Here is a 20996-nt window from a genome sequence, read left to right as displayed (position 1 = left end):
GTTGTGCATCTGTATTAGTCACATGGGCTGCCATAACAGAATGCCACAGACACAGCAACTTGATAGGTTTATTCTCTCATGGTTCTAGAGGATAGAAGTCCAAGATCTAAATGGTTGGGTTCTAATGAGGGCTTTCTCTTTTCCTGGCTTGCAGAAGGCACCTTCCCACTTTCCTCACATGGTGGCGAATGAGCCAGCAAGGCCTTTGGTGTTTCTTCTGGTGAGAACACCGATCTCATCATGAGAGCCCTACAACTTTGCCTTCTCTAACTTCAGTCAGTTACTTTTGTTAAGTCTCTATACCCCAATATAGTCATATTGAGGGTTAGGACTTCAAGGTAGGATTTTTTTTTTATAGTGTGGAAACTCAAACATTCAGTTTATAGCCTGAAGCTTCCCTATTGTTTCTGAAGAAGGGAATATCATGGCACCTGCTTAGTTACACATTTGTAACCTATGAGAGCATTAGTTCACCATAGGCACAGACTTTAACCATCTTCCTCCACATGATTTGTGTTGTAATGCAGAAGCTGCACAGAGCCCTTTAGAACATATCTAGCATGAGGAGCAATCAGTTCATGGCTCATTTGGTGGCAGCTCAGTAGTGCACCCTTGTCCAGCCTCACTCTTTCCTTCACTCCTAGAAGGGCATTATATTCTCCAATAAACTTTGGATCTGTGTTTTTGCCTTAGTTTCTCTATAATACAAACTTAAGCTAAGAGAATGGTGTAAGAAATGGTCCTTGAAAGCAAACTTTCAGGATAGGATCTTGTCATTTAATTCAGTACTAGTTTGGAAGTAACAGGATATGATTGCTAACTGTAAAAAAGAGGATAATACCCGTCATTCAGTTACATATACAGTCATTAAAGATTTCTCATTAAAGATTTCTCAGTTGGGATGAGATAAAGGTGGAAAAAGGGGCAAGAATGCTTGTTTGGCTTGGAGACATGGAAGCTTTAAGAACTACATAGTGAGCCGATTTTGATGGCATTTGGTACTTTGCAAAATAAAGAGCATAGGCTCATCCATTCACCTATGTAAGCTAACTTACAATGCAAAAGGCAGAGGTCTTAAATGGTAGCTTCAAAAGAGTACCATTTCCTCAGCCAGAAGACAGAATGCCAATAATTGGGCCCAGAATATGATTTTGAGCCGAAAGAAATTGAAATAGATGATCTGTTGAATCTGTTCAGTCATCTTTCTAATTCCCTGATAGTTAAAGTATGGGACTTTAAAAGCTGGAAGTGAGACATTCAGGTGAATGAGCCCAAAACTAGTTGACAGCTTTCTGAACTCTCCAGGCTTGCACAGAAGCACTGTTTATCCTGTGCCAAAAGAACAATTTCTCTTTGCCTGGGAATCATGAAGCAGGCACCTTGCAAGAAGTTTTCTGCTCAAAGATCCACTCTATGTCATCCTTCATTGTGGAAATAGATCATTGGTCTAGAAGCAAAAGTCACAATTTGCTTTTTTGAAAAAAATGGATACAACTCCCTCCCTGAACACAGAAAAAGTACACATAACCAATATCAGAAACAAGAGTTGTCAGGTCTTGACAGCATAAGGGGATATTACGAACAATTTTACACCTATATTGTTATTTTGACAATTGTTACTATTTTGGAAGAAATTTAGGTGAAAAGGATTGAGAATAGAAAATGAGTAGACCTATAGTCATTAAAAATTAAATATGAAATTAACCCCTCTTCAGATCCTCATTTCTTATGGAATTCTTACAAATATTTAAGGAATAAGCAAATGCTGTGGGGTGCCACCCTGGATGAACACACCTTTAAGACCTGATTGATGCCCCAGGGTCCTGAGCAATTACTGCGTTCACATTAACTTGGGCATTATCCCAGAAAAACAAGGCATGCCTCCAGTTATAGGCATCACTTGCTGGGGTTGAGTTACACTTACCTGTTCCTTTGTAATCCTATCCCTTCTGCTTTTTTGGATAGAATGATTTAAGAAACAGCATTTCCCCCAAATAAAAGCCCACTAAATGTGCTTGCTTTCTCTCTCGTCAGCCTCTCAAGACCTTCTCTTACTCTGCTGTGGGAATCCTGAGGCTAGGAGACCGGGAAAGTGCTCTAACGCTTGTATAAAAAGATATTTTGGGGCTGGGGATCTGGCTCAAGCGGTAGCTCGCTCGCCTGGCATGCGTGCGGCCCGGGTTCGCTCTTCAGCACCACATACAAAGATGTTGTGTCCGCCGATAACTAAAAAATATTAAAAACTCTCTCTCTCACTCTCTTTAAAAAAAATTTTTTTTTTTTGTGTGTGTGGTATTTTTGTTTCACCCCAAATTCACGTAAGTGATTTTAGTTCAGCTGCCCACGCTGGATGGGGGCAGCAAAATGTTATAAATGTATTTAACAAACAAATGTATTCAGAAAATACAGTAAGAGATTACTTTAATATATTTTATGTAGCAAAATCCTGATATAAAAACCTAATAAGGAGATAAGAAAATTGAAAGAACAGTATCAGGAATGTAGATAACTAATTTTAACAAAGTTTTAGCAAATTGAATTCAGCAATATATAAGTAGGACAATATTTCATGACCAAATGGTGTTTATTCCAGGAGTCTAAGTTAAACATTTAAAAATAAGTCAATATAGTACATCGCATCAACATAAAATAAAAATTATATTACCTATATGAAAAGTAGTTTGAACAAATGTGCCACCACCCTAGATGAAAATTTTCAACTTTCAGTGAAAATGCATTCAATATGGTAAAGGGCATCTATTAAAAAAAAGTCTACTTGTCATGCTTAATGATGAAAGTCTGAATACTTTCTTCCTAAAAGAAACAAGGCCAGAGATGTATGTGCACACCCAAACTCAAACTGCAGACAAATTTTTGCATACCAATATACCTCCATACACCTTTTTTTAAAAAAGGTATAGCAGGCATTCTAGTGTAGATTCAATTGAACCCTCATCTACTTTTGGTGAGAATGTAAAATGGTGTAGCTACTCTAGAAAAACTAGTTCCTCAGTTAAATAGTTACTATATAACCAGAAATTCCACTCCTAAGAGTATACCCACTAGAAATGAAGATATGTGTCCACATAAAGACATATGAATAATGTGGCTATGATGTATGCATAATAGCCAAAGGTGGAAACACATACCTCTCAATTGATGGATAAAATTATTTATTCATATAATGCAATATTAAGCTATAAAAGATGTACATCATAGTTCTGATTCTACAAACATATTTTAAATTTTGTCCATTAATATAAAAGTTGAGAATGCAAAGAATGTAGAATAGTTAGGATCATTGTGGAAGTACAATATGGGGAGAATTTATACTACTTTGAGACTTAGTATACTGTATCATTATTAATACAGTGCAGTGTTAACGTAAGGACAAATAGATTAACAGAAAAAAGTCTGTAAATATATTCACGAAGAGTTGACCAATTTGACAAGGTAGCTAATGCAATTCAATCTGACAAAGTCTTTAATGCTAAAAGAACTGGATATCATGAAAAAAAATACAAATCAATAAACAAAAGCCACTTTAAAAATGGACAAAAGATTTTTAAAAAGATTCATGAATAATAAACCCTTCAGAAGTTGCTCAATATTATTATTCTAGGTTTAGAAATACTGATAGCAACTTTATTCATACTAACTCAAGATTGGAAACAAATCAGGTGTCCAAAAGTACATAACCTGTATATTCACATAGTGGACTAAATATTAGAAAATTAAGAAGGATGTATCTCCCTCCCCCATACATACAACATCCCATGAATGAGGGTTATTTCTTCATGTCAGCTAAGTAGCCATGTCTTCCTCATTTTATGAGGGTCCCTTGGGAGGTAGTAGAGATTGTCAGCTAGCAGCATGACATTTTCAGGGAGGCCATCAGTTTGGTAGCCATACTTTTCCTTTTGACAAAGGCTTTCTGAGCTTTTCACACATATCTACATCATAAATGAGGCATCTGATGGTTCTTCCACTGCCTGACTTGTCAATGCTCTCCTACTTTGATAGGGAAGTTCGAGTGTGAGTTTTGGTTACCCCATCATTCTGGGAGGTGGGCCTAGTAATCATTGCACAAGGGCTAAGGGGAGAAAAGGACAGGGTCTCAGGGTGTGGTTGAAGCCCTTATGACTGAGCAGGGCTTTTCTTCAGCATTCGGAGGGCTGCATCCCGGATCTGCTTGGTCTTTATCCCATAGATGATGGGGTTGAGCATGGGTGGCACAACAAGGTAGAGGTCAGCCAGGAGGATGTGGATGTGTCTGGGCACATGCTGGCCATAACGCTGTGTATAGAATGAGAAGAGCCCTGGTGTATAGAAGAGAAGGATGACACCCAGGTGGGAGCCACACGTGCCAAAGGTCTTAGCCCGTGCCTCCTTGGAGGAAAGGCCTAACACAGCCCGGAGGATGAGTGCATAGGAGATGGCAATGCAGATGGAGTCTGTGCCAACCACCAATGTGGCAGCAGTGATGCCGTATATGTTGTTAGGCTGTGTGCCCCCACAAGCCAGCTTTACTACAGCCATGTGCTCACAGTAGGAGTGGGCCACCACTCGGCTACAGTAGCTCAGCCTTGCTAGTAAGCATGTGAGTGGGGTCATGAGCCCCAAGCCACGAAGCACTGCAGCAGCCCCCAGCTTGCCTACAGACTCTGGGGGAAGCAAGGATCCATAGTGTAGTGGCCGACAGATGGCCAAGTAGCGATCAAAGGCCATTGCTAGCAGGACACCAGATTCTACAGCTGAGAAACCATGGATAAAGAACATCTGGGCAGCATAGGCCCCAAAAGCAATCTCTGCAGCATTTGCCCAGAACAGTGCAAGGAGCTTGGGCACAGTGGAGGAGCAGAGCACCAGGTCAATGGCAGACAGCATGCATAAGAATAAGTACATGGGCTGGTGCAGTGCAGGATCCGAACGTACCACCAGCAGCACCGCCGTGTTGCCAAGCACTGCCAGGGCATACATGGAACAGAAGGGAAATGCAATCCAAAAGTGGGATGCCTCCAGACCAGGAATTCCCATAAGCAGAAAGGAGGCTGGGTTCTGATGGCTGTGGTTTGTGTGTTGCATTGCCAGGCCACCGTCTTTCTTTAAGCCCTTGAAAAATCAGAGATTATGCATCCTTAGAGGGTAGTTGAATTACAGCAGGAAATATTTGAGTTAAACTTCAAAAACATACAAGAGGATTGTAGGGTGTTGGGAAATGAAGCAAAGAAGGTGAGTTACCATCACCAAGGTTCAAAGTAGCACTTCTCATTCAGTGATGTTTAGGCTGTGGGATGAGGCTGGGTAGCATACGGCTGTAGACAGACCCCTTTCCATGGTAACAAGTGTATGGCATGGTAAAGGGGTGTGGCTAGAGATTCCTACAGCATTCTTTTCTCTGCTCATGAACCCCATCTTGCCAATTCTCTGGTATTGTTTTCTTCTGATCCATCTGTGTTACAACATGGAGGCAATATAGAAATGAAAGATCAAATTGGATGGGGAACTCGAACGTGGTTACTTTTCAAGATAGGAAGACCAGGATTGAAAGAAAAAGTAAGATCTTGGATGGATTTTCAAGTCATGGAGCCTATAATAACCCATAGTTGAGGCTCAAAACCTAGTGTTTTTTAAAAACAAACAAACAAAACCCCCCAAAAAACCACCACAGTACCCTTGTTTATTTTTTAATGTGGTGCTGAGGATCAAACCCAGTGCCCCATAAATGCCAGGCAAGTACTCTGCCACTGAATCACAACCTCAACCCTCAAAACCTATGTTTTTGACCAGAAATATTCAAACACAGGTGAGGAGCTAAATCTCTTGTAGCCTGATTCAAGAGACATAAGATTGCCTGGGTCATGTTTAGTATTAGCATCCAGGGCTTGCTTCAGACATCCTGTGTGTTTGTGGAATCAGTTGAGATCATACAGAATCTGTGGTGGTAGATATTGGCTGATTTGACCACAACATATGATCTGATAAGGTCATTGAGAGGTAATTATGTACAAAGTGTAGTCTCATACAAGTTCAAGGTACATGAAAGAATGAGTGAATATTCATTATTATAAATACAATAATCTTCTATAATCAAATGTAGAGTAAGTTAAGTCAAATGACAGTATTGAGCTTTTACATCTCTACCTCATTTTTCTTTATTATATATACTCTTTCCTGATCTTTGGTGACCTGCAGATGCCTTCTCATTATTCTTATATTCTAGCTAGTTAATGACTGCGAACTTGAGGGTGGGGGTTAAGCAAAAAAGGCAGGAAGGGAACAGTAGAGGAAGAGAGGATGAAAAGAACAAGAACCAGAATAGACATTCAGGAAAGATAAAGAGTGCCTTTTGAAAAAGAGCTTATAATGGTCTATGATTGTTCTGTTTGTTTCTAGTTACAGTTGAAAAAAATTAGACCTCTTTAGATAGTTTTAGGTTAGGAACACAAATGGGCTGATACTTCTTGCAATTCCCAGTATTAGTTACTCTACCCAGAGACCTAGAAAAGCAGCAGAAAGGAAAAGGGTAAGGTCTTCTAACTTGAGTTGTGTTTCAAGATGCTTCTTTATTTTAGCACCAGTTGTAGTTGTCACCGATATTTAAAAAAAAAATCTTCTGCATTTCATTATTCTTCCCCATGTTTCTCATTTTACCTTGTGGGAAAGTTCCCTTCCTGGGTTTTCAATCCTCCATCTGCCCAAGCATCCTCAGAGAGCATCTTAGCCCCCCGTGAAGGTGGAAGGGTCAGAGCAGAGAGGAATCATGGGGGACTTTGTGAACCAGTAATGTGAAACTATTCCATATGAAGTGATGATACTTTGTTTGGCTAAACATGCGCTTATGTGCGTCTATGCATGTTTCGGTGTATAATGTATGAGCAAGGTTGTGCTTTGACGATAGGTTCACACACACTTTTACAGACGGCATTTTTGGAACATCCATGCTTTAGTACCCTTTCTCTGTTGTGGAGAGAGCTGAGAGCTAAATAATCTGGGTCTGAATGAGTAGCTCTACTTTCTCTCCCTCTTCTTCCACCTCAGCCTAGTAATAACCATATCAGATTTACTCAGCCCCTGAGCTGCTATTCAAAGTATGGTTACTCTGATGAACCCAGCCTAATTCCATCGTAAGATTGGGAGCCATCTCATCACAAAGTCATGAAAAGTTAATTTCTGTTTTACTATCAATTACTGCAATTTCTAAACTTGTTTGGAATTCCTGCCCATGCCTTGAACTCACCCATACCTGGGTCCCCCTGACCAGATTACAACCCTCTCTGAAACCACATCGGTGCCTCAAATTCTGATGTTGGGATCTGAATTTATTCCCTACCTTGAAATATCATGCCATGTAGATCATTAACTTACTATCTGCCTTTGTATAATGCTTGTCAAAATCCTGTTAGTTGTAATTTCAAGACACCCCCCTTTGCAATTTTGTGCTATAAATCTTTGTTCCTGGAAAGCTGTGGGGGGGGGGGCTTGTCTCTAGCCCGTGTTAGGAGAGACAACCACTGATCAGCTCTCTGTGTGCACAAACCAAGCTTGCTTTAATTTGATTTAAAAATGGAGTTGGTGGTCTTTTCTTTGCATCGGGGTTCAACAACTCTACACTTTATCTGGGAACCACATGGCAGCGATTGCAAGATCCATCTTCTCTCAGCCCCACTTGCACAGATGGACAAGTGAAATTGGAAGAATGTGTGTTGAGCACAATATGCCTAGATTCCAGGAAATAGGTCAAAGTTGAGGTATAGGCTTTGGGCTCCTTACTTCCTGTCTATAATCTTGAGTTAAACCTCATGAAACACATTCAGGATGGGAAGATAGTCAGGCACTGGAAAATGGGCAAGGCAGGAGGTGAGTCACCATCACTAGCATTCAGAGGAGGCCTTTCTGCTTCTGCATGATTTAGTGATCTCTAAGCTGGGGCTGAGTGGCCTGGCTGCAGAATTCTCTTCATAGTGAAGGTGGTGCTAGAGACTTGCAGCTTTCTCCTCTATTTGTGAGCATTCTGCTTATACTACAGTGTTATTTTCTTCTGGTTTATTTGCCTCTTGAGATCAAGAGAGACACCCCAGCCTCCTGCTCCAGATCACTCTCCTAGAATAACTACTTAATGCCCCTTATCTCTCTGCTTTGTTTGAATTATTTTAACATTTGATAAGAAAGGCCTTACCTAAAACATACAAGAATAGCAGATCAAGTATCAGGCACAAAACTCTCACAAGAAAGGAAAAAAACAAAAACAAACAACTATCATGGGTCAAATGCTCAGGGGCACCACTTTATCCCTGGTGGGCACTAGAGCATCTGAAAGCTACCTGCTAAGAATTCCTAAGTGAAAGACCAAAGATGGCCCAATTCAAACTCTGGCTCTGCATCCCACCAGGTATGCGATCTCAGTCATGTCATCTAGATTGTCTGCTTCCTTGTCTGTGACCTAAAGAGGCCGATTCACAGACTACTGTGCGTATTCTGGGAGAAAGTTATCTCAAGACCCACTAATACTGCATGGTACAGGTCAAAATTTATAGTCCTTTTGCAAGTGCAGAGGACCTCAAAGAAATGGTCTTAGTGGCCATCAGGTCTTCAGTTTGCTCATAGCATGCTTATTGCAGCATTGAATTCACAGACAGACTCACCATGTCTGGGCAGGGAGTGGTAGTGAAGTTGCAGGTCCAGCAGGGCTTAGGGTGTTAGGAGCAAAAGAGCTGGAGTATTTATCCTGTCATTAGGGCCCTAGCTGAAAATAGAGTTCCCTGGGGACAAGGACATGAAAAGGACCTCTGGGATGCTGGAAACAGGGAGCAAGTTGAAGCTAGGAAGTTTGGGTCTTGATGGGAAGAATGGGGCGACAGAAGAGTCTTAACCTGAGTGTTCAGTGTGGATAGGGTCATAGTCTTTTCTGCTATTTTAACTGATGACCACAAACTGGATAAGTTAATCAATAGAAGTATATTTGGTTCATACTTACTAAGGCTGGGAAGTCTAGACCAAGGGGCCCATTTGGTGAGGATCCCCTTGCTATATTATATGATAGGAGGGCAAGCAAGAATGAGAAAGGAAAAAACTGGCTGAACCTGTCCCTTTTAATCAGGAATCCACTCCTGTGATAACAGCATTAATCTATTAGTTGTCTCTTCAGGGTTATATTTCTACTCTGTTAAATATAGCAACTGCTATAATGGCAATTAAATTCAACAGGAGCTTTGGACCTCACAGCATGTAGGTGGAGAGGCCTCTGAACACAAGTAATCATAATGTGCTTTAGGCATAGGACCATATTTTTATAATATCTTACTAATTTAGCCTTTTCTCCTTCCTGTTCCCCTGCCTTCATCCCAAATAGTTACTTCTCAGTGCTTCTTTTGGGAAAGCTGCTTAACTTTTTTGAATACTAGTTCATCTGTAAACTGAAGCCAGTGTAGATTCAATGAGACACATATACAAAATATTTATAAGTTGTCTGGTCTATGCTATGGTAAATCCAATAGATTATTATAATAATTCCCTTATGATCTTTCATGTTTCTATATGGGTTATATGAAGGCAAGAGATCAGAGCAAATTCATCTCTGATAGTATTTAAATGATGTTAGGTACTGGGGGAAGGCTGTTAAATAAGTGACTAGGGTTTTAATCAAATGTAGATTAGGTAGACAGAAAACCTGATGACAATCAGTAATTCAACATACACTGATGGCTTAATATTTATCTGGTATTGTCCTGGAGATAAAGCTCCTTAGAAGACTGATACTTCAAGAATAAGAAGTTTGAAACTTGGAATTTCTCTCCCATTTAGTTTTTTTCTCCCCCCAGAAAAACAATGGATTCCAGTGTGGCACTGCACATAAGTGAGATGACTCAAACTTTCTGCCAGCCCCCAAGTGCTCAGAATCAAGGCTCAAATCTTTCCCATCTCAGGGTCTTCCAGACAGTCATGGATGCTCAGTGTTAGCACGGGATACTGTTAGGCAGATATTAATAAACAACATTTAGGATACAGAATATCAGAGCATCTATTGTGTGTCAATATTCCTCTAGTTATTGGGAATGCAGTACTGCAAAGATGAAATTCCTGTTCTCAGGGAACTTCTATGCCATTAGAAGACACTTTCATTTTAAAAAGATCCATAACAGATAGCTTTTGAAAAAGAATGGCTGTTATCCAAAACATTAAAATATTGGAGAGGATGGAGGAAAGGGTTTCTATAGAATGGGTTGTAAAAAGACAAGAGATCAGAGTGCATTCATCTCTGATAGTATCTAACATCTTTTAAATACTTTCCATGAATGGCTGGACTAATTTACATTCCTGCTAATGGCATGCAAGAGTAAGTTCCTCAAAAAATTAAGAATAGAATTACAATATGATCCAGCAATTCCACCACCGGGCATATATCTAAAGGAGAGCAGTATGTGAAAAAGATATCTGCATTCTACTGCTGCAGAATTATTTACAACAGGCAAGATGTGAACTCAACCTACGTGTCCATCAACAAAGGAACAGGTAAAGAAAATGTTATGTATGAACACCTGAATACTATTCAGCCTTAAAAAGGGAAATCCTGTTTGCCACACCAAGAATGAACTTGGAGATTACATCATGTGAAATAAGCCAGGCACAGAAAGAAATACCATAGGATCTCATGTGTGGAATTTGAAAAAGTTGAAATTAGAGAGAATGGTGGTAACCAGGATGGCTGAGTGGTAAGTAGGGGATAGTGAGGTGGGGGCTGGAGAGATTAAGATACAATATTTCAGTTATGAGGAATAAGTTCAGGAGAGCACTTGTACTTATTTCAGCATGGTCACTAGATGATCAACAATGTATGATATTCCTGAAAAAAAAAAAAAATCACTGACATTAAGTATTCTCACCATACAAAAGAAAAGTATGTGAGGTATTGTGTATGGTAGCTTAATTTAGTAACTCCACAAATACATATTTCAAAAAATGTTGCATATGATAAGTGCATACAATTTTAATTTTAGTTGGAAAAGTTAAGAAGTGGTACTGTGGGAAAAAAGTATAAGAAAATGTCAGGAAGTGATAATTTAGAATGGGGTAGTCATGATTGGCTTTTTGGAGGAGGTGAGATTTGAGTGGGGCTCATGATGCCATGAGAGAAGGAGGCATGCAGCTGTGTTAAAAATATGTTCCAGGCAGAAGGAGCTGCAGCTGGACAGGCCTTCACTTCTGAAAGGTAATCCCCTTGAGAGGCAGTTTAGGCCAGATGCTACAGTGCAGTGAGGAGGAAGTGATAGATGAATCTGGAGAAGTAGCCAAGATCCAGGGACACAGGGTGTCTAAACCATGGTGAATGCTGGATTTTGTTTGAACTGTGCTGGAAAGCTATGGGAGATTTTTGGAAGACAGGGTTTTGTCATACTGTAACTTAAACTTTAAAAGATCGACTTTGGGTTCTATGTTGGGAGGTGGGGGTAGAAGAGGAAAGCTTGTTCCAAAGTTATTAATAGCCAGTGCCTGAAATGGAGGCAGAGAGAATTACACTTGTGATACACTTTTAAAGTACAATAGATAGGATTTGTTGAACTGATTGAAGCTGGGGTTATGAGAACATGATGGGCCTTCAAAGAAAGCTCCAACCTGAGGAATAGTGGGAATGGAAAAGCTTTAGTGTGATAGGAAACAGAAAAGTTCAGAGAGCTGAAGGAAGAGAATAGTCAGTTCTGCTTTAGTCATAAGCTCAGAAATGTATATTGGGCACTCAAGGACAGATATTAGGATTGGCTCCAGGACCCCTTCTCCCCGTGATACCAAGAATTTATAGACGTTCAAGATTCTTGTATAAAATGGCATAGTATTTGCATATAAAATTTATAGAAGGATTTGTATAGTTTAAGTAATCTTTAGAGTATTTATAATAACTAATACAATGTAAATGCTATGTAAATATGTTATACTATATTGATTAGTGAGTAATGTTTAGTACAGAAATATTTAAAATATTTTCAGTCTATGGTTCGTTGAATCTAAATGTGGAATGTATGAATATGGAGGTCTGACTATTTACCAATTTGAAGTTCAGATCAATTGAATGTGTATATGCAAGAGTTAATAATTAAAGCTGTGAAAGATGATGAAATCACCTGAGGAATGAGTAGAGAAAACTCCAAGGCAGGGCAGAGAAGAACTAGTTGGCTGCAGCAGACATTGAGGAGGTAGAAAGAAAACCTGCAGAGAGTATTCAGGAACTAGAGTGCTGAACTGCTGAGTGTTGCCTTTAGGTTGGAACAGTTGGGGCTTAAGAACTAGTTATTTGTGTTTAACAAGAAAGTAGGAAGTTGAATTTTTACCATATGTAAAAATCACATCAAATGTATCAAATCTGAATGTAAGATCTAAAAAATTTCAAAATTCTTTGAAGAATTTCATAAATTTGAATTTGGCAATAATTTGTTAGATCCAACTCAAAATAGATAAATTGAGCTTCAAAGTTTTTTTTAAAAAATGGTGTTTTTGGAACAGTAGACATGCACCTTACAGAATGGGAGAAAATATGTTCAAATTATACATCTAATGAGCTATAACTATTCAGAAAATACAGATAACTCCCACAACTTTACTTCCCCCAAATAATCCAGTTCAAAAGTGGGCAAAGGGGCCAGCTGTGGTGGGTGCTTGCCTGTAATCCCAGCAATGCAGGAGGCTAAGGCAGGACAATTGCAAATTTGAAGCTAGCCTCAGTAACTTAGAGACCTCTCTCAAAAAGGAGGCGGGTCTGGGGATGACAGCTTTCCCACACCTTGGTATATGTCCAAAGGTTTTAAAAATCAGCATACTACAGTGATGTAGCCAATGTTTATAGCAGCTCAACTGACAATGGCTAAGCTATGAAGCCAACCCAGGTGTCCTTCCACAAACGAATGGATAAAGACAATGTGATATATATATATACACACACACACACACACACACACACACACAATGGATTATTACTCAGCCATTAAGAATGATTTTATGACATTTGCCAGTAAATGGATGGATCTGGAGACTATCATGCTAAGTGAAATAAACCAATCTCAACACAAAGGTTAAATGTTTTTTGCCGATATGTGGGAACTAACCCATGATAAGGGAGGAGAGGGTAAGAATATAATTCCAATATATTAGACAAATGGGGTGAAGGGAAGGGAGAGGGGAAATAGAGAAAAGACAGTGGAATGAATCTGACATAATTTTCTTATGGTACCAGGAATTGAACTCGGGGGCACCCAACCACATCCTGAGTGCCACATCCCCAGCCCTATTTTGTATTTTATTTAGATATAGGGTCTCATTAAGTTGAGGTGCTAAATGGATGGGGAAAATTGCAATCCTGTATTGCAATCCTGTGGAAATGCAAGAGTGTAGTTTCTGTGGAAATGGTATCAGGGTTCCTAGAACAATTAAACAGAATTATCACAATCTTTACCTAACCCAACCAGGGTATCTTCCACATTGCTCCCAATACCACCTTGTGAACCTCAAGTTAGGATCACTGCCTTTACATAGTTAACTAATTATACAAGTAGTGTATGTCTACAAGACCTAGCTCAGACTAACAATGCAAGCCCTCTGCAGGACTCTTACTTTCCACCTATTCTGGAGACTACAGGTGAGAGGGTGACTGAGGGATAAGAATTAGAGCATCTAATGGAAGATCTGCATCTCGCTGTAGGAAGAGGGGATGCGAGTAGGATATAGTCTCAGTAAGAGCTGTTGGGGTGTCTTCTATGAAAGTCAACTTTCCTCCTCAGAGCCATGACAGTATAGCAGGCCCTAAGAATTTACTAATACTTTCATATGAAAGGGTAAAGTTTATTGTACAGATAATTTTTTCCTACAATTATCCATTGGATCCCCCTTCAAATCATGTGAGATAGGAAGAACTGGGATTATTGTCCTCATAATAAGGAAATAATCAAGGGATAGATGCCAAGTGGCTTGTCAAGATCACAAGCCGAGAGTCAAACCTAGATCTCCCAAACTAATTTTACGGTAAGGTCCAGGGGAAAAAAAAAAAGTACCAAACTCCAGACATAGATATCCTTGATGTAGTTGGAACTGAACACCTCCTAAGTCATAATCAGAAGCCATGCACAGCAGGCAGCTGTGTGTACATTGAAGCAGCTCTAGTTTTCAGAGGGCAGGGAAGAAAGCCAAGGGTGGAGAGAGGCATGGTGATTACTGAAGTCAGACTGCATTCTGCCTCAAGGGGGCACAATTGAATGCCACAGCAAGATGAGGGAGGAGGGTCCCGGGAGGCCAGAGGAAGGAACCCCTAGAGACTGAAGATTAGGCAGAAAGTCTCCAGAGGCATCCCCAGAGAAGAGACTAGGCCCATCTTAGGATCCTTTCAAAACGTTCCTTAGAGACTGAGCCTGCTGTTTCCTTTTATCTTTTGGGAAAAGATTAGCTGATTAAAGATATAGCCAGATCCTCCCTTTTCAATTCATCTTTTCCATCCTCCTCTTAAGAGGTACCAGTTTTTCCTACAGCCTGCAGAAAATGCACTGAGCCTCACGCTGAAGGGTGAGAGCATGTTGGACTGCAGTGGTAGAGGAAGACCAGGAACACAAGGGAGAGCAAGGCATTTGATGCAGATGGGATGAGGGCATGGACCAGGGAGAGGGGCTTATGCTGGGATCAGCTGGCTCCCAGGGAGGTTGGAACAGGGTACCTGGAGTACAGGTCAAGTGAAAAGAGGCCAGGGCATGTGAGCTGGGGTTCAGAGAAAACTAGGATAGAATGATAGTTAGACTGAACCACTAAAGGGAAAACTCGGAAGCCAAGTGGAGAAGAATATTTGATGCTTGAGGAGGAATGGGTTTTGGCGAGGGGCTGGGGAACGGAGTAACAGGAGAGTCCAATTCTTTGTGCCTCTCGTGCCCAGACAGACAACTTATCCCCATCTGAGGTATTACTTTACCTCCTGGCTTTCCATTCCTTTCTACCCTTTTAAAAATATTCCTACAAGTTTCAGGTGCTCCCATCCTACCGTTAGTTAGAAGAAACCCTTTTCTGTCCCTCCGGTCTGTGCTGTGTTGTGCTGTGTGTTAGGGTCCACCTCCACCAAATCCTAAATAGCCCAGATCATGCTTGTCACTTCCCTTTTCTCGTCATTGCTACTCATGTTCCTCCTACCCCACATTCTGGCCCTGCCTCAGTTGTAACTGCTGTGACAGTCCCGGGGTGGGGGGAGTCTGAAATAAGGAGGTAGAATAGAAAGGTCAGGCAGACTTGCTTCTTAAAGATCTCAGTAACTATTAGCCAGAATCTGGGAATTGTGGAGTAGGAGTCAAAAAATTTGGAACTGTACCAATCTTGGCAACCAGCAGTTCCAGATCTGCTTACTTTCTCCATGATTTGGTTATTCAGTTTTCCAAATCCATCATTCTAAAGTTTCTCAGGATAAGTGTGCATCCCATAAGAGAGCAGGTTGGATTCAGTGGCATATACCTGTAATCTCAGCAGCTTGGGAGGCTGAGGGAGGAGGATCACATATTCAAAGCCAGCCTCAGTGACTTAGGGTTTCTCTAAGTTGCTTAGGGTGCCTCTGTCTCAAAAAAAAAAAAAAAAGCTGGGAATGAGGTTCAGTGGTTAAGCGCCCTTGGGTTCAATCCCTGGTTCCAAAAATAAAAACAAAATAGAGAGTGGTACTAATTGAGTAATCTAATTTATGGACCCTCAATGCACTTTTGGGTCCAAAGAAATAGCAGGTTTACTTTTGGTGTTTGCTCACACCTTGGCTATGGAGATAGGGAAAATACAGGACAATGACATAAGAATTGGATAAAGCATTCAAGCTAGTTCAGGCTTGTTCGCCAGAAAGAACCTGGAAAAGTAGTTGGATTGTGAATGTTATGTTGTGAACATAAAAGTAGGTATCTTAGTTGGAGATGAAAGGTTGGTGGACTTCTATACATTTTAGACAAATTAGCAAGCATCAAGATTGAGCTGTGAGGACAAATAAACCGGAGGGCCCATGGAGGCCAGGACCATACAGGGAATAGGGAAGACAAGGCCATTCAGCTTAAGAGGGGGGTCCTGCTGGCTTAGCAGAAACACATTCACTTAGGACAAGAGCAACAGCATAAATAAGAGGATGCTCCTTCATTCATTCAAGAATTATTTAGCAAGTGCCCCTATGGGTGTCATGGACATAGTGGAAATAAATATAAAAACACATAGCCCTGTTATCATAGGGCTTCTATGCTATTCATCCTATAGCCAAGTTCTGGAGAAAATACACAGGTACACATTGTCCTGGGAGGTGAGGTTTCTAATAGGAAGATGGCTTTTATACTGACCTAGGTAACAAACTGGTGGGAGAATCCAGACTTTCTGTGGAGGCAAGTCCAATTTTTAGGTTAGATTTAGACAGGAATCCACTTTTTTTTTTTTTTTTAAAGAGACTAGTTTTAAAAAAAAAATATTTATTTTTGTAATTGTAGCTGAACACAATAACTATATGTAGTGCTGAGGATTGAACCCAGGACCTTGCAGGTGTGAGGCGAGCACTCTACTGCTGAGCCATAACCCCAGCCTCAGGAATCCACCCTTTTCTAAAGCCGTCTTTGACCACGTATACCCTAGAAAGCTCTTTTTTGCACTCCATTTCACATTTGGGGCTGCTTTTATATTAGCCCCATTGGTATTTAGTATCCTAACAAATTTTATAAGCATCAAGAGAGAAAGGATCATGAGAAGTGTTTCATGATATATGTTATGATCATTTTCAAATTTCTTCTAAGGTCCAGAAATGGGAACAAGGGCTAATTCTCCTACATACATGAGCAGAGTTTGAACTTGAACACTGCGATTCTTCTAATATTGAATCCTCCCTAGAAGACTGGAATAGGTAAGGAGGAAGAATTCCCAGTGGACATGTCAGCCTACAATATCACCTCAACCCATCCAGCAGTCTTCTTGTTGATGGGAATCCCAGGCCTGGAGCATCTACACATGTGGATCTCCATCCCCTTTTGCTCAGCTTATACTCTGGCCCTGTTTGGCAACTGCACCCTTATTTTCATTATCAGGGCTGATGCAGCCCTGCATGAACCCATGTACCTCTTTCTGGCTATGTTGGCAGCCATTGACTTAGTCCTTTCTTCTACAACATTGCCCAAAATGCTTGCCATATTCTGGTTCAGGGATCAGGAGATCAACTTCTATGCCTGTCTGGTCCAGATGTTTTTTCTCCACTCCTTTGCCATCATGGAATCAGCAATGCTGCTGGCCATGGCCTTTGACCGCTATGTGGCCATCTGCAAGCCACTGCACTACACCACGATCCTGACCAGGCCCCTGATTGCCAAGATTGGCATGGCTGCTGTGACCCGGGCTGTGACACTAATGACTCCACTCCCCTTTCTGCTCCAAAGCTTCCACTACTGCCGGGGCCGGGTGATTGCCCACTGCTACTGCGAGCACATGGCCGTGGTAAGGCTGGCGTGTGGGGACACCCGCTTCAACAACATCTATGGCATTGCTGTGGCCATGTTTATTGTGGTGCTGGACCTGCTGTTTGTTATCTTGTCTTACATCTTCATCCTCCGGGCAGTTCTGCAGCTTGCTTCTCAGGAGGCCCGCTACAAGGCATTTGGGACATGTGTGTCTCACATAGGTGCCATCCTGTCCTTCTACACACCTGTGGTCATCTCTTCAGTCATGCACCGAGTAGCTCGCCGGGCTGCCCCTCAAGTCCACATACTCCTTGCCAATTTCTATCTGCTCTTCCCACCCATGATAAATCCCATCATCTATGGTGTCAAGACCAAGCAGATCCGTGAGCGAGTCTTAGGACTATTCCTGAGAAAGGAAGCAAAAGGAGGGTGAGGGACAGCTCAAGAGTATGGGTGGTTGCCTATTGGAGTTGGGGAAAAGTTTGACAGGAAGTAGAAGAACGTCAGAACATTTGTTTGGTTCTTTCCTGGCATAATGAAAAAAATGCCCTGAAATTCAGAGTCACCAATCTGTTTAGGACTTGGGGGTCTGTATTCTCTGGGAGCCTACAGACTCAAACTGCTGGCTGTCGGCTTCTCACAGTGCTCCCTCCTCTTCACTAATGTGACAGTCTTGCTGCATTGGTCTTCTGGTGATTTTGAATAAAAAAGATTCAGTTCATTTGCATCTAAATTCATTTGCTTATGAGAAGCCTTAGAGTTTGATTTTCTGTCAAGTCAATGGGAATTTGGTGATCTGTCTATATACTTGGTACCTGGGTGACGACCAACAGTACATCTGACATAGAGTGACTAAGGAAGGATTCCTAACAGATGGTGTTCAGCTTCTGAAGAAATCCAGGGTTGGGAAGTTTGCAACATTATCAGGCTGCAGCAGGTTCTAAGTGAGACAGCTCTACTTGTTAGAAAGTTATTTCTTTAGCTTAGCCAGTCTTATTGTTTGACTTACCTTTCTCTCTTCATAGCCAAACCCTTTCATTAAACACTTCGAATAAGACATGTCTTGACTTTTCTGTATGTTGTACAATCCATTTTTTTGTATTCAACAAGATTGAAAATTGCTCATTTAACTAATCCAGCCACATCTGTTCTAGCACCTGGGGACAGGTAGGGATGCCAAACTTATGTTTATGTCCTTGGAAGAGAAAATTACAGGTTTTGTCCTCTGAATTCCCTATCCAAGGATCAGAATATGGAAAAAAAAAAGTGAGCAAGGCAAAGCAGATTAGTGGAACTAATATCTTCTGTATCATGAAAGCTTAATAATTCCCTTGCTATTAATGCTGACAACACAACGGGGCTTCTCATAGAAGCTACCATACATTGTCTTCTACAAATGTATTGTTTTACTTTTTGGAATCCCCCCTTTTCCCCCTCAGAGACTATTATTTAGGAATTACATACTCTTATCTATATTTGCCTTTATTTACCTTTGAAAGAGACTAAGTCTGTGCCAGGTAGCTTATGAATGGTTGAAAGCTATCTGAGTGAGGAGTAAAGTAAAAACCTATAGTCTTTCTTTTTCCTAACTCTGTTCACAGAATTTGACACAAAAAACATTATGTTTAATTCCAATGGAGTCAACATCTCTTTATGGTCTCTTCTGTTGGGGCAGGTGGCAACCTTTAAAGTCGTACTAAAGTAGCACTAAATACTAACAGTGTTAGGAATTAGAAGTTATTTTTAACAAGAGATCTACTTATCCTCTTGTTGACTTTTATTTGTTTTTTTAATTGCTTTTATTTTTTAATAGAGCAGTAGTACCAAAACCAGCATAGTATTGCACCAAAACAGACTGGTAGATCAATGGTACAGAATAGAAGACAGACTAACCCACAAAACTACAATTATATTAGACAAAGGTGCAGATGTATCACAATTATACGTAGAACACAATTTTTTCATCTCTGTATATGAAGTATGCTCACATCAATTCATGTCTTCCTATATGTACTTGGATAATGATGTCCATCACATTCCACCATCATTGCTAATAACCTCCTGGCCCCCTCCCACCCTCTACCCAGAGTTCATCTAATCCTCATATGCTCCCTCTTCCTACCCCACTATGAGTCAGTCACCTTATCAGAAAACATTTGCCATTTGTTTTTTTGGGATTGGCCAACTTCACTTGGCATTATCTTCTCCAGTGACATCCATTTACCTGCAAATGCCATGATTTTATTCCCTTTTATTGCTGAGTAATATTCCACTGTGTATATATGCTACATTCTTTAATTCATTCATCTTCTGAAGGGCATTTAGGTTGGCTTCATAGTTAACCTATTGTGAATTGTGCTGCTGTAAACATTGATGTGACTGTGTCCCTGTAGTATGCCATTTTTAAGTCCTTTGGGTATAGACCAAAGCAATCCTTATCAGGGAGAGTACAGCAGGTGGTATCACTATACCAGACCTTAAACTATACTACAGAGCAATAGTACCAAAAACAGCATGGTATTGGCACCAAAACAGACTGGTGGACCAATGGTACAGAATAGACACAGACTAACTCACAAAACTACAATTATCTTATATTAGACAAAGGTGCCAAGAACATGCATGGGAGAAAAGAGCCTCTTCAACAAATGGTGCTGGGAAAACTGGAAATCCATATGTAACAAAATGAAATTAAACCCTCATCATGCACAAAACTCCTGTTGACTTTCACAAGGAATAATACATATCCCTTGAGTCCTTTCCATTCCCTATGAAGAGCAAGAAGTTGTTTCCTGCAGAAGTTTAGTAATGTAAGAATCCCAGAGCCATGCAACCCATCTGTCATCAGCACAGGATTGGTCGTGAATAGTGAAATGAAACAACTTTTGGATTAGCTCACTTGGCACACAAATTTGAGCAACCTATAGGTACATATATTTTTATCCTCATACAAAGAATATGAGATTAGTATAAAGAAAACTGTGTAGTAGTCTTGGCTTGGTTACAATATTCCCAGTCACCAGAACATTCCAGTATCTCAAACTGGGACACATACCTACATATCATCCATGATGTAATAGGAATTATGCTTAAGTGTAGGATCTTGTTTTACTTAGTGACTCCACCCAACCTTTCTTCCTTCTTATTTACTTATTAAAGAAGTTTTATTGCTTTGCTAGCAAAGGAGAAACATAGGGGACTCCCATACCAGAGGTGTGATTCTGCCCGTCCAGAGGAACAGGGGGATTTTTTTTTTTGAGAGAGAGAATTTTAATATTTATTTTTTAGTTTTCAGCGGACACAACATCTTTGTATGTGGTGCTGAGGATCGAACCTGGGCTGCACGCATGCCAGGCGAGCGCGCTACCACTTGAGCCACATCCCCAGCCCCCCTTTCTTCCTTCTTAAGACACAGTATTGGTGACATCTTGGAATTTCTTCTCAAATCACTCTTTCATAGATCCATTGGCACTTTTTCAAGTATACACAAAATCTGATAATGTCTCATATATTCTTAAACAAGAATTGTTTTCCCTTTTGCCCCTGACACCAAATTTTGCTACATAAGATTTTAGCAAG

The 20996-nt window shown here is 40.6% G+C and overlaps 2 protein-coding genes across 2 annotated transcripts; one reads left to right on the top strand and one right to left on the bottom strand.

Moving 5' to 3' along the window:
• Positions 1 to 4137: 4137 nt before the first annotated feature.
• On the bottom strand, positions 4138 to 5085 carry LOC114098642 (olfactory receptor 52P1-like). Its single transcript, XM_027942883.2, has one exon. It carries the CDS (start codon positions 5083 to 5085, stop codon positions 4138 to 4140), a length of 948 nt encoding a protein of 315 aa, XP_027798684.2.
• Positions 5086 to 16896: 11811 nt separating this feature from the next.
• LOC114098597 (olfactory receptor 52K1-like) lies at positions 16897 to 17850 on the top strand. The gene has a single exon (XM_027942835.2). It carries the CDS (start codon positions 16897 to 16899, stop codon positions 17848 to 17850), a length of 954 nt encoding a protein of 317 aa, XP_027798636.2.
• The last annotated feature ends 3146 nt before the right edge of the window (positions 17851 to 20996 follow it).

Source organism: Marmota flaviventris, chromosome 9 (genome assembly GCF_047511675.1).
Source record: "Marmota flaviventris isolate mMarFla1 chromosome 9, mMarFla1.hap1, whole genome shotgun sequence".
In the NCBI taxonomy this organism is placed as follows: domain Eukaryota; kingdom Metazoa; phylum Chordata; class Mammalia; order Rodentia; family Sciuridae; genus Marmota; species Marmota flaviventris.
Note: the sequence above shows the minus strand (reverse complement) of the source record. Positions and strands in the feature narration are given on the sequence as shown.